This window comes from Syngnathus leptorhynchus, chromosome 10 (assembly GCF_054491065.1).
Source record: "Syngnathus leptorhynchus isolate UIUO chromosome 10, UIUO_Slep, whole genome shotgun sequence".
Taxonomy (NCBI): Eukaryota; Metazoa; Chordata; class Actinopteri; order Syngnathiformes; family Syngnathidae; genus Syngnathus; species Syngnathus leptorhynchus.
The window spans coordinates 2027333-2044189 of NC_141204.1; the positions used below are offsets into that span (position 1 = coordinate 2027333).

General features: G+C 38.9%; 1 protein-coding gene across 2 annotated transcripts; it reads right to left on the minus strand.

Moving 5' to 3' along the window:
• Nucleotides 1-1747: 1747 nt before the first annotated feature.
• fam204a (family with sequence similarity 204 member A) lies at nt 1748-13650 on the minus strand. 2 transcript variants are annotated; one of them, XM_085922755.1, is made up of 7 exons: nt 13349-13650; nt 13116-13206; nt 12727-12757; nt 12511-12616; nt 11135-11224; nt 3216-3325; nt 1748-3073 (listed from the first exon to the last, which is right to left on the minus strand). In XM_085922755.1, exons 1-7 carry the CDS (start codon nt 13508-13510, stop codon nt 3022-3024), a joined length of 642 nt encoding a protein of 213 aa, XP_085778881.1. In that variant the 5' UTR covers nt 13511-13650; the 3' UTR covers nt 1748-3021. The 2 variants fall into 2 exon arrangements, with proteins under 2 accessions (XP_085778881.1, XP_085778882.1); XM_085922756.1 differs by having other exon boundaries at nt 1750-3073; nt 12511-12613.
• Between the last annotated feature and the right edge of the window lie 3207 nt (nt 13651-16857).

The following is a 16857-nucleotide window of genomic DNA, read 5'->3' on the forward strand; positions in this document are numbered from 1 at the left end:
AATTTCCAACAAAGGCAATCAAGAGGACGCAAAGAGTAAACTATAGTTTTTTAATTATAGATCAAGCACATGTTTAGTTTGGCCTAGATTTCACAGTTTGAGGGAAGTGAATCATACTTTGTTCTGTATTTCACCATTTCAATTTTGACTCATAACTTCACTTGACCACGCATCAGTCAAACTGCAGAATGAAATATCGTATTGATACTTTGATGTGAGTTTGAGGCTACTAGTCTGTCAATATTGCTCTAGTTACCACTGAGGTGTTTACCATTGCATTAGGCATATTGTTCCAACAAAACACTGTCAAATAAATTTCCTCACAGCACAGAGGTTCCTTTTGGCTTTCACATGGAGCAATCCTTTCTGTAATTATCAATTGTGACACCCATAATTACTGGAAGACTGCCGCAGTGCATAAATGACATGTCTTTTGTGTTATAATTCTGTGCATCTTGACAAACACGACCCATTAAACAACCCTGTGGCCCTTTTTCGCGAGCGGTGATTACGCTAATTAAACCTGCAAAACATTTGAGAGCTGCAGACATGCCAAAATTAAACAGGTCATTAAATCAACTGACTATGTCAACATCCACACAGCTTGTCACTCCTCCAATATGCTATCAACAGGAGGAAAAAAAAAAGGAAGATAATAAATAAATTAAAATATATGTATATTATTATTTTAATTTATATATATATCAAAATATTTTTGTTGCCTCTTTCATGTGTCAATTGCAACTGAAGAATAAGATGTTTTTTTTCAGATATAAAACAATTTAAACACTGTCCTAAAAAAAAACCCACGTCTAATCCTAAACATACTGTACATATTTTTTTTTCCTCGAAAGTTTCCCGATGAATACTTTCGGCTTCCACTTTGTGTGAGGTGTTTGGAGAAGCAACTATATCTTTGCAATCTTCCCGATGAGTTAATCCTATTCTACCTGCTGATAGTAGCAAGCGATAGCGCTGATGTCTTATTATCGCCAACATATGTTCCCCTTTCATACCAGAGAAGCCTCCCAACCATTTAATGGGATTGTTGTTGTTTTCTTTTCCTCCCACCCCGTTCCACACAACAAACACTTTTCCTCGAAGACATTCGACATGTGCCCAGGGAATTTGTCTGTGTGTTTCCGAACAAATCAGCCTAGGTCAGGGGCTAAGATTGGCCTCCAGTTACAAACGATTGAAAACAGTTCCTCCACATGACAAGGAGGGAAAGTGGATTTTCCAGCTTAAAAGCAGAATCATCTCTGCTCAAGGCATTATCTTGTGTTCAAAAAGATTAATAATAACAGCCGATGCTATGGATAGGGAGGGTGGCACGCTGTTCTCGAATCGCCGCTCGTCATATTCACTGCTAACGTTTGGTTGAGGATTCTATCTAGCTAGCTTGAAAGAAAAAAATAATTAAAAAAAAAAGAACACAATGGTTTACCTTTTTCATAAAATAAGCACTTAAGTGTGATTTGATCTAGAGACAAAAAATACATTCAGGTTTATGTTGAGGTCATTTGCACTCTACTGGATTGCAGATTTCTCAGTGTGTTTTTAATTCAGGGTGGGCTTTATCGTATTAAAATTACACAAAGGTCATCTGGAAAAATGAAATGAATAAAGAGCTTTCGTGTAATTCACTACTACATTTTAATTTTGACGTTTCCTACTTCCCGTAGAGCAGAGATGATACGTTGGTGCTCCTTTCATTTTGGTGGAGCCATATATTGTTCAAAAAAAACATTTTCTCGTTGATACTTTAACCGCTTTTTTGTCATCTATATGCACTAAACTACTCTTATGGTATCCAAAGTCATCCAGAAGGCTCTAAAATTCAGCATTCTGTGACCCCGTTAATGGAAACTCTCAGCCAAGATGTTTTTCATTGCAGTCATCAAAGTGAAGGATTCCCATGTTGTACTTTGATGTGCTTAACGCAGTTTGGACTCACATCTCATTACAGAGATAATTAATAGTTTAATTAGCACACATTCCAAGCAATTTACAGCATCGTACCCTGGCACAAAATTTCCAAGATTCACTTGAAAGTCAGTCACTTCAGCATAGTTCCGTTTCTGAGATTAGAAATGGCCACAAAAATTCATAATAATGCATTAAGCACACACAATAAATACCAATAACGTGATTTTTATACCTCGTTATCTTAACTCATTCAGTGCCATTGACGGTTATAGACGTCAAAGAAATTAACTGGGTTGGCAGTGAATGAGTTAAAGCAAGCAATTATTTCCCACAATTGGAAAAATATCTCTACAGAAGCGTTCTAAAAACAAGTCATCATCATCATTACAAAGCTGTTTACAATTAACAGTTGTCGGAATTGGAATAAACGTTGAAAAGCGGGGGGAAGATCAAAGTGGGGGTTTTCGACAACTAGTTTACGAGCGCTCATCGCACAAAGCGCGCTGAGTGGAAGCTTCGAGAAAACGCGTGCCTGTTGTTGGGATGCCAAAACAATAGTACGACGGCCAACAGCAAAGCAAAGCCTCCCGTTTCATGTCATTCAGCCCTTCTCTCAACTTGCAGTTTATGTTAGCTAACAACAATTTACAGCAGGCAAATTTCATTTTCTTCACACAAATCCTATCGCACATTATCCTGTACATTGCATTAGGGACCTAATCTTTCTTTTCTCTTCCCTAGGAGAAGAAAGGAGCGCCTTCATGATTAACCCACTTTACAGCAATAAATAAACGCATCATCCAGTAATGTACAGCAGATTTAATTTGAAGGCCAGAACGCTCAAATCACTGAAATGTAATGGAAAACTAACACAATGCAGACTCCAATGGACGCCTAGGGAATTAATTTGAATGTGCCATTTTTTTTTTTTTCGCTTTTAGATGGATTTACTATTCTGCCCTCAGCCAACACGCACTCTTGCGAGTGTTAATTCTCTTAACTGTGCAAAAAAAACAAAACATAAAAAAAAAAAACAGATCAGTTTGCCATACGAAACAATTACCATAAAAAAAAATCTTCCTTCCATCTTGGTCACATGTAACCCATGTTGCTTTTGGTTTCCCATCGTTTTTTCGCCTCAAATCTGAAAAACAAAAAACAAAAACCATCTTTGGTGACGAAAGACTCAAAGTATCCATATTTGAGCAAGTCCATCTTAACTGCACTCGACACCATGAAAGATGGGATGGCAGACACAAAACATGAGGAGGACAGAGACTTCATACCCCCAAGCTATTTGCTTCTTCCTTTTCTTCGCTGCCCTCAAAGCGTCCTCTTCCTGTTTGCGCTGCACAAAGTCACGGCAATCAGTGGCTTGGGCGATTTTCACGGCCAGCTATTTAGAGACAGAGGAAAGGCCCATTGGAGAATGGAGATCAGTTTGAGGCATAAAATAAAAGCTTGTCTGACTGACGGTCGGGGTGCTTTCTTGTCACGGTCTCTGCTGCCTCCTTCGCACCACATTCAGACGGCGTGCGGTAACAGAATAGGCTTGAAGAATGAATCAAATTCAAAACCACATTGCGATTTTTCAAATGATATACGCAGTCAATTCTGGCTCTTACATTACAATCGATGGTCGGATTGAAATATTGCAGCGGTAAAATACTTGACGGAGATTTGTGGTGAAAAAGCAACTTCCTGTTTGTGACAACACATTTAATTAATTCAATTTTGACTCTTGTTAGCAATAAACTAGCAGAATGTCAACACCGTACCGTTTATTATTATTGATCAAAATACCTCGTCATTAAAAAGAAAATCCTAAATTCTGCTCGTTGCTTACGAAAGAAGAGTCGACGACTCCTAAAGACAGTGAATAATAAATCTACTTTTGAAATAGTGGAAGCTGTAGTGAGGAGAAGGACCGTGACAGCAAGAGGCAAACATTCAAATCCCAGGGAAGACACCAGTGTATTGTGAAGCAGAATAATCCCAATAACCCCAGTCACACACAAGCGCGGGAAACAAAGGGAAAATCCTCCCTCCTCTGTCACTCCTGCCCGAGATAAAAGCATTCATATTATTCAAGCGGAGGCAAACTTTGATAAACAACTTGGAACAATTTCACCAAACGTTGGGCTAATTCTGTCATATTCAAATTGCGGAAGGAAAAAAAAAACAAAAGGTCTTGAGGTAATGAAGAAATGTAGCACCGCTGCACCACTTGAAGAAAATAAAAAAATAAAAAAGACCTGGCAGGAAAAGAAATATTTCAATTATAATTAAGAGGGATAAACTTTATTAGAAAGACTGAAAGTAAAATATCTCCTAATGCATGCTGGGATTAAGCAGGTCAGAGCGAGCAGGCAGGAAAAATTAAACTCTAAAGGCTTTTTATCACTATATTTCAGGAACCAAGGGTGTAAAATGTTCTAATTTGGGATACATTAAAAGCCATAAAGGTCTTTCAAAAAGATTAATGGTACTTTGCTTGGATTTAAGATAAGGGCTGCGGCTGGCTGCAAGTGGCGGGTGGGGGCCCTTAAGGCATTCATCTTTACAGCCACTACAAGATTTGTGAAAATGTCTGTATAACCTGGAGCGTACATAGGATGATGACAGTCCTTGGCCATTTTATAGCTTTTAAAATTCTCCAAATCATGTTTTCTACTCTCGGAGAGCCCTTACAACGGGAAAACTTGTAAAGCGGGCCTTTGCCGTAGCTTTACCAGGAGAAGATAGCGAGCGGCATGGGCGTTTCTCCTCTTTGTTGGATTGGTGTCGATGCTTCCGAGTGGCTGCGATGTGGCGGCGAGATTATACACACACGTTTATTAAATTACGGTATTAACAATGTCAACTCTGTGGCTATGAGGCCTCACCGTTGGGGAACAATCCAATGAATCGGCATGACACTAAATGGCTTGATGTGGAGGCACCATTTCCCCCCCCACCCCTACTTGGGGATTATGCACAATCACCTGCTCAACACATTTCCATTATATATATATATATATATATATATATATATATATTTATTGTGTGCGCGTATGCAATTTTTCCCATTTATTCATTTTCTGATTGTTTTAGCTGAAGCTGTTGACATTATAATGTCAAGCAAGTTACCTAGGAGACAGATCAAAGAAACAAAAAAAATATAAAATAAACCCTCAAATGTCTGATTAATCAAGCCTGCAAACAGCTTATTTCCTTCAGCCTGCATGCAAGTATGAATATGAGATTCCGAGAGCAGTACATTGTGCAGATTTGTTCATTCTTATCTGAACAAAGCCAGCGGCAGCTTATTTCATGGATCACTGGCACTGTCAGCGCCGTGGCGCCGAGCAGGTGACGGCTCCTCTTTCTGTAGCGAGAACAAAATTAGCCAAAAGTCGGCACAAATTAGCCTCTCATGTTTTCTGTAATATGACATTATTTTTCATTTACTTTTTTGATCCACTTTTCAGGATTTTTTTCCCTCCCCCTCCCCCCCCAAAGTGTGTTAGTGCCAAATCCTCTCACATCAGAAGCTAGTGCAAATAAGAATGCAAGTACAAAGCTGGGACAAAGGCACGAGACAAGAAACCTCCTGCTGTCTATGTTTATGTGGCCCTAAGAGGCAGTTCTTCCCACTGCCATGCATATTAATATATGATTAAGTGTCTGTCATCATCATGTTCCTGTTTCTGTAGTTTCTCTCACTTGTGCACAGCCCTGTTCAAAATAAGGTTTATTCTGAGGATTAATACTCTGACCTTTGGTAGATTTGAATGCAAACAAAGCAAAGCAAAGCAAAAAAAAAAAAAAAAACCCACACATCATTGTGCTCAATGCTGCCACTGCAGCTTAAGGCCACGATGAGGGTTAAGTCAATAGTACAGATTCATTCAAGTTTGGGTCGTCATGGAGATTCAAATGGAGGCCCAAACAGGGCACCCTAATGCGATTTGAGAAAAAAAAAACAAAAAAAAAACGTAATGCTGCCTGGTGCACTGACACAACTGAAATCATAATTGGTAAGGCTCAATCAAACAGCTACAAAATACAAGACCTCAATTAACGTTAAAAAGAAAACGCATCTCCGTGTGGATAGTGTGAAAGCGTCTTTTAACAATATCAAATAAATGATGGTTTTAAGGACAAAATTGCCTTCAAGCCATTCATAATTTTCCTATCCAGGAAGACTCTTCCAATTAAATCGTGTGAGAGGTGGATTAACACGGGCTATATGGCTTTGCCTCACTAAATCACCTCCCCGAGCTGCTCTGCTGCATTTGACGTGTAAACGATTAATGACCAGCCTAATTCCCTTATCACACTACCTTAATGCCTAAATAATGTGGCCTTAGTCAACCTTGGCAAGAAGGGCGATATAAGAAAGGAATGAATATCAGATTAGGCGCTGGCTGGGTGTGTATTATTCCGGCATCATTTCTTAAAACTGAGGGAAGAAAGCGTGTTTTGTTGCAGCAACATTGGGAAGGTCAAAGGATCAAGAGATCAGTGGACACCACCCATATCGCCTTCCAAGTGAAATCAACTAAGCATGCAACTGGTTTCAAATCCTACAAAAGACAATCCAAGAGAGAATAAATCATCTGACGAGTAGTTGGAGGTGTCCGCCACCATTTCTAGAACATAGACGATATATGGCTTTTTTTATGGCTACCTGGTCAATTTTAGGAATGTTTCGATACCAGTACAAATCCTCATTCACTGATCCGATACCGAGTACTGAAACCACTTAGACTTTTGATGCATAACATTTCTCAATGACGGATCATTTTAAAATCTTAAAATCACATTGAATGAATGTCAATATCTACTCGAATGTCTTGTTCCTGATCTAGATCAGCCGCGGTGGTAAGTACCGATACTTTGGCTGGTGTCGTCACCGATACCGATACGTGGTATCGATACTCGCCCATCCCAAATTAATTGATGAATTAATAAATGAGGGAGGCAGACATTAAAGCAGTCAGAAGCAAGTTCTTTTGTAGCATCTGCGATAATGGCTGCCAACTAAAGTCAGCACTATCAAAATCACTGCCAACAATATAAACTTGAAAAACATGAATAATTGAAACACAGCATTACATTGCTAAATCCCAATGCACATCCCACTGGGCAGCCTCAGAAGAACTTTTGTAATCTCGCCACCACTTTGACAAACACAATTACATGGCAGGCAGGCAAAAAAAAAAAAAAAACTCCAGGGAGGACACTGCCAAAACAACAATGTCTCAATTTTCTCTTCAACTAATCTGATTGGAGATAGACGTGACGCGTCATCATTAGGGAGCAGACACACACAAAAAAAGTTCACTTGCTTGTGCACAATCCATTATCTTGCCTCTTCTGAGTGGGGTGGGCTTATTAGCATGCTTTGAACTCACACTTAGAATAATATGCCATCAACAGTTTTATAAGCTAATTAGAGAAAACAGTCTAATTAATGAGTGACTCGCAATAAACGGCAAAAAAAAAAAAAACACGGCTGCTTAGCTTTCACTACCACCAATTAAGGCATAATTACAAACAAATTATATATGTGTTTTGCTGTGGGCTCCAATTTAAAAATTGCTTTAATTAAAAGAGAAAACATGCTAATTAATTAAACAGCACACAAATCTACATTGAAAAGTATGCTTTGTCTCTTAAGTAATTAATGAAATACAATAATCCAAATGAGATTCCCAGGCATTTGATAAAAGCTTTGTACCCATTTTTAAAATCCATTTCAAATTAATGGGTGGGAAATTTAATGTGAGTCATCCGGAGATACAATAAAAGTTCATTCACTGATAAATTGCTTGTGATGAAGGGAAACAGAACAAAGAGGAGACTTTGACTAAAGTCAGCACAGGGTGGCCCGAGGGGGGTTGCGCAGGGACAGTCAGCCTAATTCACTGATGGTGCCGAGGAAAAAGTCCAAATCTGATAAAGCCAACTTTCCATTAATGTTCTGCTCTTTTTTTATTTTTTTATTACAACACAGCAAGGCAAAGTAAAGGTGCACAGGAGAAGAAGGAGGGAAAAAAAAAAAGATATTAATACTCACAAAACACTCTTCCTTTGTTTTAGCTAAGCGATCACATCGCTTTGATAAAATGCCACAGCACCTTTTTTGGTTGGGGATGATTTTTTTTTTTTTTTTTTTAAAGACACCGAGGCTTTTCCTGTCAGAAATTTGAGCTGCGCCATAATGAGAGATTAAATAACCATCGGCATGTTTAAATGCTATAAAACCAAAGGCTGCTGGACACCATCCCAAATATGGACAATTATTTTTAAATTGCAGACACTAGATTTGAATGACACCGAACTAAGTCGTAATCAAAATCGGGCAATTTAACAGAAATACGAAGAATATTCATTTGCTGAGGGAAACAATTCCCTTTGATTTGTCATTTGGTGCAAGTCAAATCTAATAAGCAATCATAAGATACAAGTATTTAGCAGGAAATGCAGGATGAAAATGTTAGAATTGTCAAGAAAAATAAATAAATTCAACCCGGGCAAACTTAAGTTGCCCGCCTTTGTTATATAGTGTGCCTTATGGCTTTCTGAGGCCATGCAATGCATTTTTTCCATTTTCATAGTCCTTGGCTCCTGCGGTGGTGAAATGGACCCGACTGAATCCAAGTTATGTTTTGAAGTGGTAATGCCTCTCTAATAGTTGAGATGAGTGCTACGGGGAGACTCGACTCTCTAACGTAGTGTGACGGTCTTTTGTGAGAAAAGAAAGCCATTCCTTCACATAAAGGACAAGCTCCATTTCAAAGGACCTCACTTGTACTTGTTATTTAAAAAGGAAACAAAAGTGAGTCATTATTAAGGATGAATGGAACACAATAAGCAAAGTGTCGATTCATGAAAGAATATTGCCGAGTTCAAAGTCGGGCTTTGTTTGACTTGATAGTTGCTTTGTGGGCTCCGTCCGGGACCGGAGAAAATGCGCTAGCTAACTTCTCCCCTGAAACTATTAAGTATATTGTCTTTATTTTAAAGACACTTTTGAAGTGGCCGTGATCGAAATCATATCAAAATATTTGTAGTTATTCCAAAAAAATGCTTTATTATACTCAATATCACAATCTGTGTGAGTTTTTCAATTTTAGGTTGCCGTGTTGGCAGAGTACTATTTCGAAGATTGTACATTTTGCATGGCGCACTCCCTCCCTCCCTCGTGCAAGGTTAACTTGGCTTTTGACTCATAATTTGTTTTCAACTTCCGGCGGCACTGCCTGGTTTAGCTGACATAGCTGCAAAATCAATCTGCCAATGGACACTATCACATCTCCTGACAGAGCTGGAGGCTACATTATGCCTCAGTCACTCAATGTTATGCTAATTACAGAATTAATTAGCCCACATGAAACTGAAAAGTGCAAAAGGATGTGTGCATTTATCAAAAGCTGGAGAACCTGTCTGCTTAATAGGAGGACTTGGACGTTCAAATGTGCACTACTAAGGTACATGGATTTTTTTTTGGGTTACATTTGGGAGTTCAGTGGCTTCTAAGAAGAATGATTTAAAAAGCGGTATTACCGCGATGAGAAGAAGCGAGAGACATCTTTAGGAGGGAAGAGCCCTGAACTGCACATTTTAAAGGAATACATTAAGGGGCTTTGTCTAAGCCATGAAGACGCTTGTGATCGTTTGGTACCTAAGAGGCAATGTGATGGCTTTACTTTGTCTTTCAACATTGCTGGCGGCGGGATGGAATCCTCCAATTTGTTATGAATTTCTAAAGTTAACAAAGAGTTGCAATGTTTAATTAAAAAAAAAAGGAAGAAGTCAAGTAAAACGATGAAATTATGTGATGGAGCTCAGAAGAATGAAAATTGCTGATGCTGACAACCAGCTTTCTGTTTCCTTCCATTTGGCTCAGAATAAATCATGTCGTCAACACGTCAGAGCATTTTCTTGACAAAACAATGCCTGGAGGGACAAACGGGCCTCTTTAGTTCTTCACAGTTGTCAGAATGCTTTTGCTAGGAAAACCTGTTCATATTGTTTCTGCCAGAATCTTGTCTTGGTCTTACGAGCATAAACAAATTCAAGATTTAAGCCATGGCGTACAAAATGAGCCCACTCAATTAGAACCTTGAAATTGATTCTGAACTATTGATCCTCCAAATATTTCTCACTGAGCTGCTATTATATTTTTTGCATCTTTGTTCAGCCAGTTTATTTATGGATCTGGGTTGGAGTTCAAAAGTTTTTTTCTCAGGAATTCTAATTGGTCACTTCACTGGGAATGAAATGATCACGGCTGCCAGACTGCTGTCATGTCCCATCATCATTCTGGCAAAACACAAAGCAGGTGCCAGGGAGGCAAAAACCTCGGCTCAGGCTAAAACCAACCGGCAGCACCCTAAGAGGCTTTTTCAAAGTGCAGCGCTGGTGCCAGTCACAATTTCTTTCCTTTAAAGCCCTCGCTCAGATTTGCCCACTTTTCTTATCATTTAGCTGAAAATATGAGTAATTATACCTATAATTACTTGACGGTAATTTGAATTGACAATATCATGATGTAACTAATAATTCCAAATGACTAGTGAGAGGCTAGATGTAACATTGTTATGATAACCATTAACTAAATGTGTGTGCCTTTGAAGACAAAAAGACATTTTTGGCAACGATTGTTGCGTTTTGTTAGCGACTATTGCAAAATACAAAATTGAATGCTGTCAGCAAAAAACAAAAAAAACTCCGATTTTAAGCTTCAATATGAAGCAAAGGAAGTTCGACGTAGCGTCGTAGCTGTGTTTCTTTTCAAATACAATTACATGTTCGGGCTAGACTTGACGCTAAATTACTTTCAAACCACTTGATCCTTGATGCCTACCTTACCGAGGCGGCGAGTTACAAACTTCAGGCGCTGCATTTAGGCACATGTACACTTCAAAGGTAAGAAACTCATACCGGCGGAATTATTTAAGACTTGGCTTTAAAGCAATGTACCCTTCATTAAAAAGCAGAGCCAAAAGTCTTTTAGAACTGCAGCACTTCAAAACTAAGGGGAGGGCTTTCCATTAACTCAATGGGGGAAAAAAAAAAGGCTGCAGGACTGAATGGTGGCTGTCTGGCTGTGTTTATGTTCTTCTATGTCTTTGCGGCAGAAATGGCCACGGATCCATTAGCCTGATTTGTCACAGCCAAAGCACCCCAAAGATCTCTTATCGGCACAATGTACCTCTCGAGTGGCGAGTCTGTCGCTCATCTCCTCCGCCTTTGCAGTGTCCCCTTCAGCGATGGCCGTCTCTATGCTCTTTTCTAGGCCGGACTGCATGAAGAGTGAGAGAGGGGAAAAAAATATATAAAAATCAGCCTTTTTTTTGGGAGGGGGGGAATAAGGGTACAGTGGGAAAAAAAAAAAAAATCAAAGAGTAACTTCAAAAGTCCCCAGGGCCGTATTTTTAATATGATTGCCATTACTACAAATATGTAGATTTCCCCCTCACAAATGAAAACCTTTTTTTTTTTTTTTTTTTTTGGGATTGGATATTAGTGGGGAAATCTTAAAAAATGCTACAGGAGATTACCAAACATAAATGTCACTTTAATTACAAATTTCCATTACGGGACGAAGCAAGAGCTTTGTGATTGCGAGGCAGTTCTGCTGTGATGAGCCTATCTACGGAAGCAGACGGCTCCAAAATATCATCACATTCGAAGAAAATACTTGCTACAACTGCGTCTCCTTTGATGAAACATTTGTGGCCCTTAACTTCAAATGGAATCTAGGAGGGGGGAAAATATAGTGTTGATTACCCCTAAAACATCCACACCTCAACGTGACTTTCCATAAGGTGATCGTTCTTAATATTGGCAGACATCATCTTTTATATCCCCAAAAATATGACATTCATTATTTTAGGCAATTAAATTCAACTGAGGATACCAAAAAAAAAAAAAAATGCATTTGAGGGATGAAGAGTGTCTCATTACGGTTATGTCAAAAGTTTGGGATTCATTCAGCTTCTTTATCTTTTCATAGTTGCACACATCAGAATGAAAATAAATCAGCCAATTAAATAAAATACAAATAGTGCCAAAATAATTATTACAATCATTTCAAAGCGAAAATGGGAGCAGCTTTTATTCTCCGGGTCACTCATTAATCTTGCGTACGTTTTTGCTTCTCGTGCACTTTCCAATGCTTCTGAATCTAAAAAAAAATGAACAACTTGTGAGGCATGCCGGAGGAACATTTTCATCAGTACTTACGCAAACCCTTGTTCGTCTTGCTAAGCAAAATTTGGGTTTTTATGAGGATTTGCACAGTGAAGGAGCACCCCTACATCTGACTTTAATCTCAAGCGCACAAGAAAGGAGCGTGCCTCTAATCTTATCACTAAATGTAGCTGAACATAATCCTTAATATTCTACTCAATGTCAGGTTGAGTTTCCTGGAGGATTTTTCTAATCCAGATGTCATATCATAGAAAACAATGAAAGACCACAGTGGCATGGAAACACAAAAGGATGCGAGAGTGTCACGAGCAGCGACGACAGCCTGCGCGTTAAAAGTCGCTCGCAGATAAGATGGAAAGCCGAAGCTTTTATTACCTTTTCAGGGGGGTTGGAACATGCAGGGGGATGAAATCGATCATTTACACCAAAATACTGCTTTAGCCCATCCCAGTGCTTCTCCAGCTCCTCCTGACGCTCTCTGCTGACGGGAAAGGAAAGTTACAGCAGTCACCATTTTGTAGCCCTACAACATTATATTGGGTTCTCATTCTTTTTTTTTTGTGTAGGTCGTGCAGAGGAAAAGGATATCACCTGGTCTCTGTTGGTTCTTTGCCCTCTGTTTCTGTCAGGTGACAAATCAGACATCGTTAGCATCATAAAATCAACATACACACATGCAGCTTGAAATTCGCTACACTAATCATTTTGATATCATTTCAATCAACTGTATGCACAATATTAGACGAGCATAAGGTGTCCGCACTACAGCTACTTCTCGAAGTTGTAATTAGAATATAGGATATGTAATGTCCTTTTTTTTTGCATTTAATTTTGATTGTTTTGTTTGTTTAGTGCTGAAAAAATAATATAAGTAGTATTTTATTGACCATTATAAAGTGTCGTGGATAAGTAAAGGCATGCATGCCCGTCACCACTGCAGTTAAGTACAGAAAACCATGCCCACAGTGAACCGTCAACACCTTTCTTGCATTGTCGTCTTTTTCTTCTTTTTTTCCTCGGGAGTTTCATCATCTTCATCTCGTCTTTCTTCTTACGCAGATCGTTAAATTTCTTGAACATAAAGCACAGTGAGTTTTGCATTGAGCGTGCATTTTTTGAGTTGGGATGAGAGCAGTCAGAAGTCTTCTCCAGCTGACTTAATGCAAAGCGACTGCAAAGCACGGTAAGTAGTAGCTCACGTAGTTCAACATACTTGCCACATTTCCTGGGATATACCAGGCAGGACTTCATTTGTAGCATCAATAACCGGCTTATTGTTTATTACTTCCACGACTTCACTCTCATGCTCCTCTTCCTGATCATCCGGACTGAGGTCGTCTTCTGTTAAGTCCTTGGGCAGAAGACCGCTGTACATATTGAACCGCGTTACGTTACGGACAAAGTCCGTTCTTCCGTTAATGTGATAAACGGACCGATTTTGCGATAAATTCCATATTTAAACAGCAGCCGTCAGTGGAAGCGCACACTTCCGTGTAAACATGCTGACGTCATGAGTAAAGGCGCACCAATTGGTTGATACTTGGTCAGCTGACCTAAGGACGATGATAATAATAATAATAATCCATCCGTCCTAATCATAATAATCATAATAATCATAATAATCATATTAATAATCATCATCATCATCATAATAATCATAATCATAATAATAATAAGACGTTTTAGTACAGGAAATTGCTGGCTTGCAGCACCCACAAAATGATGAAAATTAAAATTTGCATCATATGAGTGTCATCATACCAAATTAGGCAATTTTACTTCCATTCCGAATAAAGTTAATTGTTGATACATTAAAAGACCTATGAAAACAGCAATTCCCCACAATGCACTATGCAGTTTTTCCTTTCCTTCACCCAGACCGGTGACAATAACCAGAGTGTATTTCAAACAATTCTTTTCATCAATCTATTTATTGGACTGATTAACTTGATGTCTAATTATGACATTGACCGCATGGTCTTAGATGACAGACATCTTAGTGTCCAACCCATAGCTAAGTCCATAGAGATCCGTTCTGGTTCAGTCCACTGTTTTAACTAAGAATTTCGGGCTGACTGCAAGATGGGTCCCAAGAATGTTGTCACCAGAGTAGAAAGTCACATTTTCTTCCAAATTCCTGGCAACAATCCAAGCTAGTTTTCTAAAATAGTTTTTTAAGGACACTTGCAGGTTCCAGTGATGTACTTCTAAATGAGGTGAGGTCCATAAATTATAAGGACGCCTTCAAATGTGAACCTATTTTTGGTGCCATATTCCTGGTGAGATAAGCTTCCTTCTATGGCCCTCATTGCTTCAGGCATGACATTATTATTAGGATGATTAGCATGCAAATCTTGTATAACCCAGAGCACTGGCACATGCACATCTAGCCTCAAATTGCTCTTTCACATTGGTTCCCATTAAGTTTTCTTTTGCTAATGTCGTATTGCAAAGCTGCTATAAGACCGCTCTTTGTGTCGTGAAGTAGACCAAGAGTGAGCCATATAGCAAACGTGTAAACATTTTTTATAAATTTATTTAAAAAGCATCTTTTATTACAGTCTTGAAGATCCAAAATATTCGAATGCAAACATGTGTAATTATATTTCGACCTATATTCACAGTGGCATACAATATTTATTTATTTTGTATTTTTTTTCTGCTTTTGCTCTATTTGAATGTCTATTCATTAAATGTTTTTATTATTTTCTGAACCCGTGTCCGGGTCAGAGTAAGCATTCTGCTCACCCATTACTTCTGACCCCAAATATATTTTTTTTCAGAAATGAAGCAGCAAAAAGAAAGACAAATCACAGGGACCTTGGAACGTCCTTGAAATCCCGATACCGTAAATGAGAGATAAGTTTTGCAAAGTGCAGTGCACATTAAACAGGACAGATAAGCCTTCTGCTATATTGGATGTCATCTTGGACATGGAAAATCTCAAACTCATCCTCTAAATATTCAACCATTAACTGGTATCACTCACTCAGCATTATGGCGACTTTAATTACATGTGTGACTAGTTGTAGCATCTGAAAGTAAATTTGAGTCCTAAGGTCTCACTAATGTCACACTACGGCTGCAATAAAAAAAAAATGTACATATTGATCATTAAACTTTGCATGCTAATTTACACTTGAATATCATCTTGTAGATTTCCCGCCAGCGCCTCTCACTTTCTCTGCCACTTCATTATTTCCATCATTTCTTGGTAATTTGGAGTTGGCTGTTTAAAACTTGGAGTTTCTTATTAAGTTTGTGGCCACGGTGGATAAGAGTCAGGCCTGTAAAAAGCACAGAGATAAACTAATCATCCTAAAACCCTAATTATTAGTATCTTGCTGTGACAGACTGTTTTTTTTTTTTTTGCGAGGCCCACCAAATTGAGCCTCAAATGAGGGAAGGCAAATCTGCGCAAGTGGTAATAATTTTAAGTCATTTCCATCTGGCGTGGTGTGGCACAATTCATTAGTGTAGATTAGCACTGTGTGTACAAAGTAAATGAGATATCTTAAGAGCAAACATGGAGGTCCTCGCCAATAAGAGGTAAGATGTTAAGAAGAGATATTTTAACACTTGTGCTATTTAAGCCAGAAGCTTGGCTAAACTCTCGACTTCTCGCCATACTCTGTATTGCAGTTAGTGATCAAAATATGGATTTATTTTTCAGAATATAAAGTTAATTATGTGCGTATGGAGAAGGTTGAGGCAAAATAATTTGTTGCTATAATTACACCAGAATTGGGCACACACAATTGTAAAATACATGTATTGCTTGACCCCGGTTAGTCGGTGAAATAAATCCTCCTTCTATAGCCTTTGTTAATTTGTTTTTATCATCTCCAAGTGGTGTTTGTGCAGGCAGTTCAATTTGCATGTGTAATTCCACTGTGCAAATTGACAACAAGTAGATAATTCGAGGAAATAGGCTAGTCGCGGGCCCCTGTGCTATCTTCCCGAGCCTGTTCATTTTGAGGAAGCGCTGAGGCATGAAACTCATACATCAACTATTTCCTGACAACGCTCTGGCTTATTGTCCCCTAAAATGTCATTACAGCCATTATTTATGAAGCTAATTCATTTATTAAACCATATTTACTTTGACAGAATGTGTCACTTTCTATCCCGGGCGTCGCTTTTGGAACAATGTCTCGGAATGAATATGTGCGAACGCTCGGCCTACTCTCGCCGAGTTTCGTCACACGCACAATGCAGATAGAGTATTCTGAAATTATCGGAGCTTTTCCCATTCCGACTCTTGGAAACTTTTCACGGTGTACCTTTTGTTGCGGGAGTTCATTCAGCCAATAAAGCTGAGTCATCATCATTAGATGGAGTGAAGTTATTTCAGAAGCACCGATAAACTCCGCTCGCTGGCAGATTATCTCCCAAACGAATGTGTATTCTATAAATTGCGTCTCCTGCCGCCGATTTATTCGTGGAACAGGTTAAAAAGCGGCGCGCATCACGACAGTGTGGATAATTTGCAATTGTGTAACGTTGGCTACATTTGAATGTTTCTCTGGGGATAATTCAATCATAGCCTTTGAACTTCAGCCGTCACCCCCCAAAAAAAACACTTAAGCGCAACGTTGATGAGTTGTGTTTAAACAGTTTTACAATATTGATTCGGAGGCATGACATTTGAATTAAATGGCGGGGTGTTAGCTGTCATCTCGGCGGCTTTTGGCGAGACAGGCGAGGTGGGGGCACTGAAGA

Bases quoted from the DNA above. Each gene is read 5' to 3' on its own strand.
- fam204a (XM_085922755.1), bottom strand. From the start codon at position 13,510: ATGTACAGCGGTCTTCTGCCCAAGGACTTAACAGAAGACGACCTCAGT. The intron at 12,758-13,115 runs GTGTTGACGGTT...GTCACCTGACAG, and splicing joins AAGACGACAATGCAAGAAAG to AAACAGAGGGCAAAGAACCA. The intron at 11,225-12,510 runs GTAATAAAAGCT...CTCTTCATGCAG, and splicing joins GTTCCAACCCCCCTGAAAAG to TCCGGCCTAGAAAAGAGCAT.